Source organism: Rhododendron vialii, chromosome 12a (genome assembly GCF_030253575.1).
Source record: "Rhododendron vialii isolate Sample 1 chromosome 12a, ASM3025357v1".
NCBI lineage: Eukaryota > Viridiplantae > Streptophyta > Magnoliopsida > Ericales > Ericaceae > Rhododendron > Rhododendron vialii.
The window spans coordinates 11,514,513-11,528,868 of NC_080568.1; the positions used below are offsets into that span (position 1 = coordinate 11,514,513).

Genomic DNA, 14,356 nt, shown 5'->3' on the forward strand with positions numbered 1-14,356 from the left:
CAAAAAAAAAAAAAACCTATTCCTCTGTATCGAAGAGGTTTTCTAGCCGTTGGATTGTGTGATTTTTTTTTATGTTTTAAATCCAACGACTAGAAAATCCCTCGGCACAAAGGCATAAGGGTTTTCGGCACAATGTAACCCTCATTTTGCCATTTGGGACTCACTGATGTAGCGTCCCTCCTGATACATTTATACAAAACTCCTAATGTTTGACCCTCAAAAAAATTGAAAAATCATAATTAGCCTAAAGAAATTGATCAACATTCAACCTTAGGCTTGACAGTTTCCCTTATAATTCACGAACTTGGACCAGTTTGCTCCCGCAACTACCCATTACCAGGCATCTTCTTTCTAGGCATCTTATTAAGACGAATGGTCATGCGATTTTGTTCTACTATCAAATTTGGAAGCACCTTTTTGTTATGCATGTTCGTTTTATTTTTCAGAATCAATGTTATGAAACTATTCAGAACACTCGTTCATTGACAAATTTCGAAACTTCCTTTTTGAGGATTTCACAGAGAGTACCCAAAAAGGTACCTTCAAATTCTTAAAAACCATTTCTGCTTAGTTTTTTTAATTGGATGATACTATACAACAACGAGTGCTTAACTTATCAAATACTTCTACATTTTTTTCCCTCCACACATCCCTTCCGAATTCAAGGTCCAAACTCAACCTAAATGGCTTCTGACTAATAATTCCTCATTCGTCAACAGTGAAAATATAAGGCATATGTTTGTCTAATTTCATTAGAAATGCTTACTTATACAACAATGTTTGCTAATAGTTTATCAAAAAGAAAAAAATATGCAGCTGACTGGAGGAATCTATTTCATGTACAAGCAAAACAATGAAAAGGGTAAACAAAAGTGTATACAATAACTCAGCCAATCGCAGGAATACTATCACCTGGCTACTACCAGAAAGAACTGCCCGACTTCATCAACCAGATCAAGCGAATCAAGTACTCTGGTTCGTTGGGTTGAAAGAATGAATGACATACTTAATGGCAGCAATGGCAGTATGTCTTTACTCGTACTTCAATTTCTTGGAGAAACAAAATGTAGGTTTGAACTTGGCTTAACGTCCAGACAAGAGGTCTGTTTCATCTGATCCCTCCCGAACAGAGAAACAAATTACCAATCCAAGCTGATATTCCTTCTAACATAGAGCTTATCTATGTATTCTATAATTGGGAGTGAGGCTTCTATATACCTTCTCATCTCCTTTTCTGCGGACTCATCTGTGACGAACATGATATATATCAGTTGAAACCTTATGAGTTCCAACATTAACGGAACACAACACAATGAACACACGCGCGCACATTTATGGGCATATCAATAGGGCTGTAAACAAACAGAGCCGCTCACAGAGGCTCGGCTTGAGATGAGCTCGTTCAAGCTCAACTCGAAACTAAAATGAACAAGCTCGAGCTAGAATACTTGGCTCGGCTCGTTTGAAACGAGCCGAGCCCGAGCTAATAGAAGCTCTTCTCAAGTTGGCTCGCGAGCCGAGAACATAATTTATTAATTTATTACTAACTATAAATATTACTCCCTCCATTCCAATTTAAATGTTCCATATGGATTTCCGTGCATTTTCAAACCCAAAAAATATATATTTGTACATATTTTTTTATTTTCTCACACCAAATTAAAGTCAGAGGGAGTAGTAATTATCAATATATAATAAGCCTCCTAATAAGCATTAGGCTGGCGGAAATGACAAAGTGCAAAGGTGCTTTATAGATCTGGTGGATGGCTCTTGAGTTCTTGGATTTCCAAGGATTTATCCGAACGGAATACCAGCTTTATTCTCATTTAGGCTTTAGTCCCACATCGGTTGGTTTCCCCACATGAGAAAATCAGATTTCGTTTAAAAGAAGAGCCCATCCTCCCCAACTCACCCACACCCCTTGCCCGTGACATTGTAACCGAGTCACAGCAAGCCAAGCTCGAGCCAAGTTTTTGTAGCTCGTGTCGAGCTCGAGCCCAACCCCATTTTTTACAAGCCGAACCTGAGCACCTCAAAGCTCGGCTCGGCTTGCTTACACCCCTATATTATCAGTTAGATATTTCCTTCGGATGTGAATGGGGCCGGAGGATCCCAAATTTACCAAACCTGGCATATAAAGCATGCCAACAAAAAAGGAGAACCCCCCCATGACCACTGAACGAGCAATTTCAATATTTACCTCATGGACGTGTGTGTATTGCTAGTTCCTTCTAGAAGATTCTAGAAGAGTTCTAGTTCACGAGCATTTAAACTGTGATTTCCACTGAAAGAATTACAGTTCTTCGTAAAGAGAAATCAACAATGATTCCTTCTAACAATCATCTTTACATGCTGTCAACAAGCATATGGACAATTTGGAGATGGATTTTATTTCCTAGAAGTAAAGGGAGTATTCCCATTGGAAACATTAAGGCAAGGAATGCTCCCCTTGGCAAATGGTTATGGAGATTTCCCATCGAACGGAATTTTTTCATGGCATTCCATTAGTAAGAGCAAATATTGGGTTCAAGCAAATGATTGGTGCTTCTTTTGTGATTTTAATTTTTAAACAAAGACAAGTATTAGATAAAGAATGCTACACAAAATATATTGCGGTAAACAACTGAACGTGAAGTGTTCAACAAGACACCCAAAATACCCCCCCAACATCTGTAAGTTATTCTGCTAAATGTATTAGCCCACAATGTTTGTATGTACTTGCGTTGGCTTCTCCTTATATGCCGATCTATAGACACAAACGGGGCCAACATAGACAATAGAGCGACAGAAGTTAAAATGGCTGTCTTTGATGACACCAACAAATGAATCTCTCCCCCTCTCCCTCTGCGTGCGTGGTCGTTACCTTGAGAAGGCTTATTAGCTTTTGTTTCCGCGACCAGACACATATTATTTACTTGGGCTCCTGTATCGGAGGTTTTTTTTCTCTCTACAAGCACGCACGAGCACACAGAGTGTACCCCGACATCACCTCTCAACAACAGACCATAGATTATTACGTTGAGAAGGCTTATTCAGTTTTGTTTCCATGACCAAACACATTATTTACTCGGGCTACTGTACCAGAGTGTTCTTTTTTTATTAGCAGGAGCTCCTGTACAGGAGTTGGGGGTAAAATTCCAACTTCAACAATGACCTATTTCTAATTGCCAATAACCTCAACTTTCCACGTTTTAATCTTATAGAAAACACCTGTTCATATTATTCTGGCAATGAAAGCAATGGCATACTCACCTGTTTCGTTTAGCTTCAGCAGAAGTTGTTCCCGCGTTGGGAGAGCATACATTCCAGTAGAAACTGCTGTCCGGACTGCCCATGTATGGTATGGTGCACAAACTTCTGCGTAAGCTGTTGATGCTGCTTCTTTTAAAGTGCAATATCTGCGAAACAAAGAAATATGAGATTATGTTGCCATGGATAAATAAAAGTAAAGATCACAATAATCGCATAAATGGAGGGAACCAGAAATCATCAAAGAACTACTACCTAAAAGAACTAAAGTTGATCTAAGAGTTCAGTAACACGTGATTTGCGTCAACCTACGACCAAGAAATTCCTTTGTACATAAATTTTCTTGGCATTCTTTCCATATTTTCCCACATTAATCGCTTAAATGCATTAAGTAGCACGAAAGATTTTTAAATGACTGGGGCAATTAGACTGTGCATGTTGTTTCAGAAAATAACACGATCAAGAGATATTTGATTCTCCTGAAGAAGTAAAGTTTAATTAGAACTTTGAAACCGGATTTCAAAAGTTCATATAATGCAATGTTAGCATGATCTTGCAGCATATACACTCAAAAATCCTGTTTTAATCAAAGTTATATACTCGTGCAAGTCATATCTCTGCAACAGCAGAATGCAGCAATGGTAAAACAGATCAGACAGGCACCCACTTATAGCATCATTTGGCAAGGGAATGAAGGGGACAAAAGAAAACATATATTTCAGCAAACCAATACAAGCATGGATAATATTGCAGTGAAAATCTAATAAAAGAAGTAGAATGTTCTTTGATTACAGCGGCATGTAAACAATTTATGATGAAATTTTCCTGTTAAAGTAATAGTTGTTGATCTCTAGAGTTTATGGTCATTTAATTTTTGAGCAAGAAACATCGGAATAAATATGCAAGCAATAGTGCAATACACTGTAACACAACCAATCTTAACCATGATGTCTATAAAAGGAGAATGTCTTTTGTTAGATATAGTGCATAGCCATCTGCAATATAAGACTGGGGACTCGAGAATACCAAAAAGCACATTGTACATCAAGGAGCCTGAACAACAGGGGAATCCAGATTTTTGTTCTCAAATTACAAATGGTATAGTGAATTGGGGAAAATGAAGATGCTATGGAGTGGAACATACTCTGAAGACAAGAAGTTTTTGAATAAAGCTCTAATGAGGTCGAGGCCCTGCCTAACTCTGCGTAGATTACGTGAAAGGCTTCCATGTGTTTTCACTGTATCATTTTTGACATCAATGTCAAGTATATTATTTAAAGTTCCATATATCTTTGATGCTTCCACAAGATCACGCACCTGAAATTATCAAACAAGTATATTAGATCCAATGAGACATTTTCGATTGGAAAGAAACAGGGAGAAGTAAAAAATTTGGAACCTAATACACTAGGAATCATATATATGTCAAATATATTGACATATATCACTTGACCTCAGAAGGCAAGAGACAATAACCCCATCCTGTCACCCACCCCTAAGTTTCGGAATTTGTAAGTGCACACAAGAGAACAAATTAAACAAAATTTTCAAACAAAGGCGACACTTGAAATGAAATTTGCAGAAAGATAATAAATGAAAACCCAAAGGTCCCAAATTAGTCAAATTCAGTGACCATAGCCCAGCCCACACTAAACTTATGTCAGTTTTTTCAGCCAGCTAAGCCACATATTGGCCTTTACTATCCTGTAAATTTATTTATTACCCCATATCTTGACGACAGAATCGCACATTGCAAATGACAGTACATTTGATTGAGCATTACAATGACAATGAGCCCCTCTAATTTAAAGCATTAGCGGAACATGTTCTAGAATGTGGATTGGCCTAAGTATTACTGTATTTACCATTTTCGCCTTCACAAACTTACTATTGTGTGACAAATGAAATAGATGTAGCATTTGGTCAGGGATGGATCCAGGAATTTGTTATAGTGGGGGCACCAATTTCTACTAAAAAAAGAGTTACCACCTAATCAGTGGCGAAGCTTGAATTTGAATACGGGGGTGGTACCAATTGAAATCAGGGAAACCACTACATCCCGCTTTCTCTCCCGACAGACATCATAAATTCAAATCTCTAGTAGGGGGAGCCGCTACATCCCGTTTTCTCCCATAACAAGTAGCATAAATTCAAATCTCTAAGAGGAAGAGCCACCACGTTGTGCTTTCTCCTTTGGTGAGCACCAAAAAGATTTGACAAATAAATTGACAAGTTTGAAGGGATGCCAGGGAAAATGAGAGTCCCTCTTTCACCCTAAGTGTAAAAAAGGAAGGAATTGTAATTCGTAATTTATTCATATAACTCTATAAATTGACATGTTTGTGAATTTAATTTACGTGTTTATTAACATCATCATAATCCGCAATGAAACATGCAGTAAAAATATAAATTGTGAAAAAAAATTAATGCTAAATGAATCATCTTTTTCTAATTAGTGAGAACTTATGCAGAGAGAGAGAGAGAGGGAGAGAGAGAGGGGAGAAGAGTTTTTGGGAAGGAAAAAAAGGTTAATGGTGTCAAGCCGTGGGAGTCGAACCCCCGTTTCGGACACCTGTAACACAATCACCAACCACTGAGCCAAAGTTCTACTTGTGTAGTATTTCCACATATTTATATTTAACGTTTCTAAGTAAATTTTTATAAAAAAAATACATTGAGTGGGGGCATGTGCCCCTATGTACGTCCGTGCCTGGCATTGGTTTATGCAGCAGTAAAAACTCAAAAACTCTAATATGTAATAAATGAAACAAAGTGGGCCATTGCTTAGTGCAGCGGTAAAAGCTCAGGCTGTTGAGTGTTAAGCAGGGAAACCAGGTTCGAGCTTGAGAAAAGCCTCTGTGTGAATATTTACGCAAACATGCCATTATCCAAGCTACTACTCCCAAATCCCTCGACTTCTAGGAGCAGCACTAGGATGGCCAGATACCCGCCCCTTCCTCCATGGGAGGATGTATCCTTGGCCAAATACTTACCCAGAGGTGGTTTCTCGGAAGCAACCTCGCTCATCAGGTGGTAGAGTGCTCGGTGGCATGCTTACTTGGGGTTCCCTTGTGAACGTGCCACGTAATGGAGACCTTCCAGATACGATTGGACTCCATCTTACACAAGCATCCCCGAAACTGCATAAGCTGATGTAGGGCCATGCAGTATCTACATTTTGCGGTAATAAATGCTTCACAAGAAGAATCTCCAGCTAGTAATCCAACCTAAGTATGACATACCAATGGCCCTTTTTAATTTGGATCAACATAGTTCTTTGCTTCAATATGATAAATATGAAAGACCAAAAAGAACAGTTCATCCAAGAGGTGGCTGGATGTTTATATGCCATTGGTCTATAGTAGCCATTTCTACTTATAATTGTCTTCTACCTCTTATCCTTCATTTCTCGAAACATTCTATATTCTCTCCTAACCTTGTTTAAACTGTACAAATGGAAACGAATTGTGCTCTCAGCTGGATATATTGAGGAACCCTGAAATAGTCGAATTGCTAACTCAAGGCACTGCGGCAGCCACCAGAAAAATAGTAGATGGATTAGCATTCAGGCTATACAATATATTTAGTTCCAGGATCCGATATAATTTCTACTCGAATCTTTACTTATTCCATATAGCTTGAAGATGACATGCAAGCAGGGGCGACGCCAACGTGTAACTACTGGTGTCAGCTGAACCAGCGGAATGAAATTTGATAAAAACTACCAAGTATAATTTTTGTTGGAAAATGATTCACTACACATGTGACACCACTCCTAAACCCCATTGAACCCATGTACTCATCTAGTTCCGCTAAACAACAAGCAATTTGACTGCCAATCTTTTTCCTTTCACATCATGACTGCTATGGACAATACCTATTGCATGACAATGGACCAGTCTAACCTTCCTTTCTTCATCAAATGATTAAAAGACGCTCACCCTAAATGTTAATCTAGATGTTAATGTTCATGACTTCAAGTACTCCAGTACTGATTCTTGTGCAACAGTGGAGTGATTTTTTAACAAATATCATCAAAAGAAGATTTCTCACAATTGTTTTTTATTTCAAAAATGGCATATTACATGCTAAAGGATTGGTTGGATACTCATATTGCAACAAATGTATTTAGCGCCTGTTGACTTTGAAGCCAATTGCCATCCAGGACAATTATAAAGTTCGTGATTTGATTACATTTTATTCAAACAATGGCATTGATATATGAAAATAGCTTCTTCTTTTTATGACTTAGCAAATGTAAATTTATTTGTTCATTATAGTAGAAGTATGCGGCGGATATTGTACTTATAGAAAATGACACCACTCATCGAAATTGATGGAGTCGCCACTGCATGCAAGATGCATTGATTTCTACAACTCACACCATTGCCTTCTACCATAGGAAAGCATGATCCCCAAGCTATATAATCAATGCAAGGTAACTTAGGGAGCTAGCCAAATGGCAACGGTTCAAAATAAGGAATTCCGGCTGGTAATCCCACCTAAGATTGACAAGTAAAAACTAAAAAGCTCCTTTCAAATCAGGACCAGCGTAAATTTTTCAAAAACATCAGTTTCATGAGAGGTGCTTGTGTTAAATGCTCTGTTCATATGACAACTGTAACAACCCACGCACTAGCGATTCAGGCATAAATCATCCACAAAAGCAATGTCTCCTAACCAATTCCAGGACAACGCACATTTACCTAAAACTTCAATATTGAAGGAAGTAACTTATATATTATTCTCACTCTAGTTACCAAGGACATATGGGATCGAGTGAGTAGCACCATAACCAAGCAGCTCACTTCGCCCTTTTCCTAAGTTTCTAGACCTATGAAATTATTTCCAAAAGACCTATTAAAGTCATTGAATTTTTGAACTTTCTGGCTATCATATAGCCTACTTCACCAGCTTCTAGGGTATACCAACGCTGGTCTAATAATCTCATTTCTGCTTATCATCATCTTCTCCTACCTCCTATCCCGTGTTTCTGCAACCTTTTACATTCCTTTCCAAACATTCCATTTTAACCCCAAAATGAAGAAAAAACGTATGTTCAACTGGATATACCTTGAAACCCAGAATTAACAAACGTGCTACAACAACAACCCCTTTGCAACCCGCTCAACGTTACATGCTTTTAGCTTGAAGTACATCAAAAAATTAAAATCAAAATGTAACCCCGGTTATATTGCTTTATGATTACCACGAGCCAATTCAAAGAAAACAACTTCTTCTTGCGTTTCCTGAAGCAAATTCTTTAAGTCATCGTACTTTAACTTATCAATGTACTCATTTTCAATTGAGATCATACTCAATCCACTTAATCTCTTGTGTGACATGGTAGTCCTAAGGTAGGTTTTTATCGACTTAACCTAAGAAAACTCCTCTTCGCCGAAGCAACTGTAACCGCTATATTCAATTAAATTCGATAAGTAACCACATACCATTTGGAAACCACCATCTTCTCAATAAGACCTTATAATCACACAATTGAGAGACACATATGAAGGAAATTTGAACTTGAAACTTAATGAAACTTAACCCTCGAAAAAATTAAAAAAGTACAAATCATTTTTAGCAAAAATGCCTACTAAGGTCAAAATTAAGTGAGTATCAATATACACATTTTAACGTCTATACCAGTTATTGTAATTAAAAGGAATATGAAAGTAAAATAGTTTGCCCAAAACATAAAATGATTTATTACAACAAAATTTAATTTACTAAATAAACCCTTTAACTTTTAATAGTAGAAATCACATTTTAAAAAATAAACAAAAAGTGTTGGAAATTTTTCAGAAATTTCGAATGAATAAAATAGAGGCATACTGAGGAGGGTCTCTTGAGGCAACCGAAAGGCCTCTATTTGGTTCAACGAATCTGGATGCATGGCTGAAGAGTAAGGAGTTACACCTGGCTTATAACTCCCCATGATGGGGTTTATGGCTGAATTGAATTGAATTCCCTAATTCATTGTGGGAGTTACTTGTAGAGGCATCTCTAGGCATCTCAGAGACTGAAATTCGTTCTTGTGTGAGAGACGTTCGTTCAGTTCGCCAAGGCAGTCGACGGTGGTGTTCCGGAGGCTTACGGTTTAGCCGAGTCAACCCTAAGAGGAAGACGCCGATGAATCTTACAACACCCTTGGTAGGTAGTGAATCTTTCTTAAGGAGACTGTGATATCACACAGGACTCGGCTCGTGTTTCTGAAATACTGTTTGTATATCGTTCATATCCTATCTGTTTCGTTTATGTATTCTGTAATTGTAACATTATCAATGAAATTGTTCTCTGGAATTTTCGTTATTGCCGAATTTTCCCAACAAAAAGAAGTAATAGTAGGAGGTTTAAGCAAATAATAAAAAAGAAGATGTTCTATGGAAAGACAAAGATGGAGGGGCTCCCTCCTTGGCTAGAACAAAAAAAACAAAAACAAAGGGGGACTCCCATGACTCGAACCTGCACATGACTTGAACCTGCACATGTTCTATAGAGAGGCATGACCTTTCCGCTGGGCCAAAGACTCTGACTTGTTTTTTTGTGCAAACTTATGGAGTATATTTATTATATACTTGATGGTTTTTTTTTCTTTCGATTCGCCAAAGCCCGGGGCTTGTTGAGCTTACCCCAGGGCCGGCCCTGGACCTGCTCAACCCAATAAATTTTAGGCCTTGCCGGACACACTCTTTTTGTGTATTTGAACCAAATCACCCTATATACACTTGGTTTTCAGGGGTTCTAGGTTTTTTCTTGCGAGTTATATTCCACTGACTCATCGTATTCTCCCATTTCATACTGAAAATTTCTCTTTGATGGAAGTAGGTTTTAAGTCGAACCACATAAGCCCCTTGTTTTAAATCAATCCACATAAACCCTCGTGCAATTGCTCTAAATTTCCATTTCTGTGATAACAAATCCCACATATCTATTATCCATCATCCATTACTCTTATGAAGCCGGCTCACACTTGTAATTTCCTAAAGTACCCCTTCTACTACCCAAAGAAACTGCCAAGAAGAGAGAAAAAACTGTCGCCCTAATTTTCTTCTCCTCTCTTCTCCACTTTCACATCTCATCAGATTTCAGTACGGATGAATCCCGATTCGAGATTTCACCTCTTTCCATCCTCTTTCTGAGCATCTCCAATCAATGTGACTTATTGGGAGAGATTTTGTAATTTATTCCCTCTTTTCTTCACTTTATGTACTTTATGGAAGAGTTTTGGAGGGATCCATTTTCTTTTTTAAGGCTACACCCCACCCCATTTTGGAGACTAAAACCTCTAAAGAGGACAATAAATCCCTCCAAAATTTCCCATAGAGCACAAGAAATTGAAGAAAATGGTCAATAAATTACAAAATCTCCCCTATGTCACATCCATTCTCCATTAAATGGGGAATAGAGAAGGGTTGGAGATGCTCTAACATGATTTGCAGGTGTTCTAAAGCCTCCATATAGAAGGACATGTGCGTATAAGAAGGAGAGGAGGGAGATGAACCCTAACCTTGGAGCAGTATTCGTACTCGGCGAATTTAAACGCGATGCCGAGGCATCCGAAGAGGACCGAAACGAGAGAACAGGCGTCGCAAAAGGGCTTCAATCGGAGACAATCGTCCGAGCAGCCGTTGATGTTAAACTTCCCCACCGTTCGGGAGAGCTCCTCGAACGCCTCCGCGATGGCGGAGAGCGGCGTCGTCATCGTCGTCTCGCCGTTGGCGTCTTCGAACGCACCGCCACCGTCTTCCTCTTCCATTCCCCTGTTTTCCACGAATCAAAAACAAATTCTCAACACCGCGTTCGAACTTTTAGTGCATCAAAGAAACAAATCTAGAGAGAGAGACAGAGGGACTTACTGATCCCTATCGGTGCGGGAGAAGAGGAATCGGAAGGCCATTGATTTGCTGAAGTTGCGGGGTCTGGGTAAATGGGAATATAATTTCTAGAGAGAGAGAGAAAGGGGGGGAAGGGAAATGCTGCGTTTGTGGATCGTTGGAAAGGGGGTTTTACTATTCTACTTTCGCGCCAACCCGTCAAACACACGGAGTGTGTCCTGGAAGTAATACAAAAATAAGATACTGTGCAGTGTGCGGGGATATTTTGCTTTTTCTTTTTTCCAGTCGGAGATCTCTTCCCCAATTTACGAGCACCTTTATTGTTTCCCTCTCTGATTCGGTCCGGTCCGGTTCAGTCCGATCAAATACAAAACTACGAAATTTACTAGAAATTTTTTACTCGCGGCCTGACTCAAGATCAATTGTATAGAAAGTAAATCCAGCAACAAAAGGAAGAATCCTGGGGAGCTGGGATATTTTTTATGCCTTTATGCTTGTTGGCACGATGTGTGCGTATCATGTCATTTGAAAAAGTCTTTGTACCATTTTTTGTTTTTTATTCTTAGGATAAATTACAAATTTACAAGTACCTCCTAGGCTCCTAGCGGATGTCCACATAAACACTTTATGCAAAGATTGTAAATAGATTTTTTTTGGGTCCATCATTGGTCCCACATAAATAATCTGAGCCGTTCTTCAAATGAAAAACATTTTTTCAAGGGTTCTCATAAAAATCAGCTTAATCCGATACTTAGAGGTGCTTGATCCAATCATTTAACTTTTCATTATCCTCAAATCTCAATGAAAAGTTTGATAATTGGATTGAGAACTTAAAGGTATCGGATTGAGCTGATTTTTCACGAAAACCCTTGAAAAAGTGTTTTACATTTAATTAATGTCTCGGATTTGGAATCCACGGTAGGCCCCAAAAAATCTGTGTACAATATGTGCACTTTTATCTGTGTGGGTAACAACTCTCCAAAAAAAAGAAGTAAACCCTCCTAAACTATTGCTCGGAAACGAGTTGTCCCCTTAATGTTTAAACTTGGACACTTTAACCCCCTTCAAATTTATGGACCCAATTTGGAGCGAATGGTGGTAATGGAAAATCTAAGAATTTTCTTTTTGTCATCACATTTTCCTACCGTGAAATCCCAAAATTCGCAGAAAATCAAACCGCCAAATTCTGGCATCCTGACCACCCATAGCCAAGTTATCTTTTCAGTGCCAGTCATTTTTGCCTATAGCTGCCACCTAAACCAAACTATCTTAACGGCACCCAACCCCTACCCGACAATGAATGCTGACACCACCAATAAACCCACCATACCCATCCTCAATCCGCAATCCAGAAAACCCGAATTTTGTCCGTAATTATGCTAAAAATCCTTCCCACCCACTCGTAAATCCATTAAGAGGGTTAACTGTTTGAGTTTGAACATAAGGGAGACAACTTGTTTTTGAGCAATAGTTTGAGGGGGTTCATTGCAATTTATACTTATTGTTATAATTAGGCAACACGGTTCCATTTCTAGGAGACCTTCTTAAAAAATAAGTATTTATTTTATATTTTCAAACTAAAAAATAATGTAAATGAAAAATATTTTTTTATTTTTTTGCACTGTTCAAAAGATCTATCAAACAAGATCCATATTGCTAGAAAAATTATTTGTGTAAACACATTATTTTTTAGCTTGAAATTACTTTCTTAAAAAATACTACTTAATTTAGGTTCTGGAACGACCGTGTTCAGTTCCGCTAAGGTTCTTAAAAAATAAGTAGCTTATTTGCAATTTTAAAACTTAAAAATAATACATCTATGAAAATAAATTTTTTTTATTTTTGCATCTTTTAAAAAATCTCATCGAGATCTAAAATTTATAGAACAAAATTTATATTGCACAAAAAAATTATTTTAGTAAATTTATTTTTAAGCTTGAAAATTAAAAATAAAGTACTTATTGGAATAAGAACCTTAGCGGGATGGAGACCGCTAAATTTGGCTTTAAGGATTTCTTTTTATTGGCTAAAGTTAAAAGAGGTCTTATTATATATAGTACTAACAAAGATACAGATTAATATCTAGACCAGAGTCCTAGAGTTGGCCTAATATTCATGGCTAATATTTAGGTTTGAGCAGGCACAGACGCAGGATTCAGGTGTGGATTAGGAGAAAATTATAACAAAATATAAAACATATGAAAGACAATATCAATTAAACCGATTCAAATTTCAACAACATAATCAACGAAATTACTCTATCTCATATATATATATATATATATATATATATATATATATATATATATATATATATATATATATATATATATATATCTATGTCTATATCTAGCTTCAATCGACCTATATGATTACAAAAAAATATGATCGTAAACAATTACGTTATCCGATAATTCAGGTGTTCGGATCAGCTTACGTGCATCTCGACTAATCTTTGGGACCTAGCCGTCCACCTGCAGAGGTCCCATTTATTAAAGTAAAACTCTACATGGACTGATCCCAAAGGAGTTGATTGCACTAGAGGTTTTAAAACTGAGATCTTAGGAAGAAGCAAACCCCTAAATACCAAGTTTTGATCACTAGGCCAACACCTTGGCGTTATCGTAAAGAATTACGACATGCATACATTATAGTGCACTAATCAATTGCAAAAGCGAAATGTATGACCTAGCATTCCATCCTTGTGCAAAAGTAAGAACCTAAAACTACGCTCGACGATCTTTCATGATGTAAAATGCATTTACAATGGCATAAATATCAACGCAGTGAACATATAGTAACTCGCAAGGAAATTGTCCTCCATCCTATTCTATTGTCTAGTATTCATCAGTTTCATGCATGGCTTAGAATGCTCACTTTGTTGTCGCCGTAGACTAAAGTTCCCACAAGATGACTAAATCTATCAACAAGGGGATAAATGATCGACTTTCTTGTTTTCATGAATACTTGGTATTGGGTTTTGCCCATGTGATATTGAAAACAAAAATGCTAGAGATAAATAAAATTTACCCCGAAACTACCTCGAAAAGATCAACTAGTGGTTAAGATTTACTTTGATGTGTGTGACACAATCATCAAAGTGATTCTCAACCATTGATTGCTGTTTTCGGGGTACTTTCGGGGTAAATTTTCTTTGTACCTAGCATTCCCCTTAATGCTGTGCTGTTTCGGATCTCAAAGGAGTCTTGTGATGCTTGGAATTTCAAGAGTCAAGTGTGTAGATTCTTCTCATGTTCCTATTTAAATGA

General features: G+C 37.7%; 1 protein-coding gene across 1 annotated transcript; it reads right to left on the minus strand.

The window, feature by feature from the left end:
- Window positions 1-727: 727 nt before the first annotated feature.
- Window positions 728-11,288, minus strand: LOC131311501 (ACD11 homolog protein). Its single transcript, XM_058338995.1, has 5 exons — window positions 11,109-11,288; window positions 10,760-11,012; window positions 4,394-4,566; window positions 3,253-3,398; window positions 728-1,246 (listed from the first exon to the last, which is right to left on the minus strand). The coding sequence occupies exons 1-5, from the start codon at window positions 11,147-11,149 to the stop codon at window positions 1,140-1,142; spliced, it is 720 nt and encodes a 239-aa protein (XP_058194978.1). The 5' UTR covers window positions 11,150-11,288; the 3' UTR covers window positions 728-1,139.
- Window positions 11,289-14,356: the final 3,068 nt, after the last annotated feature.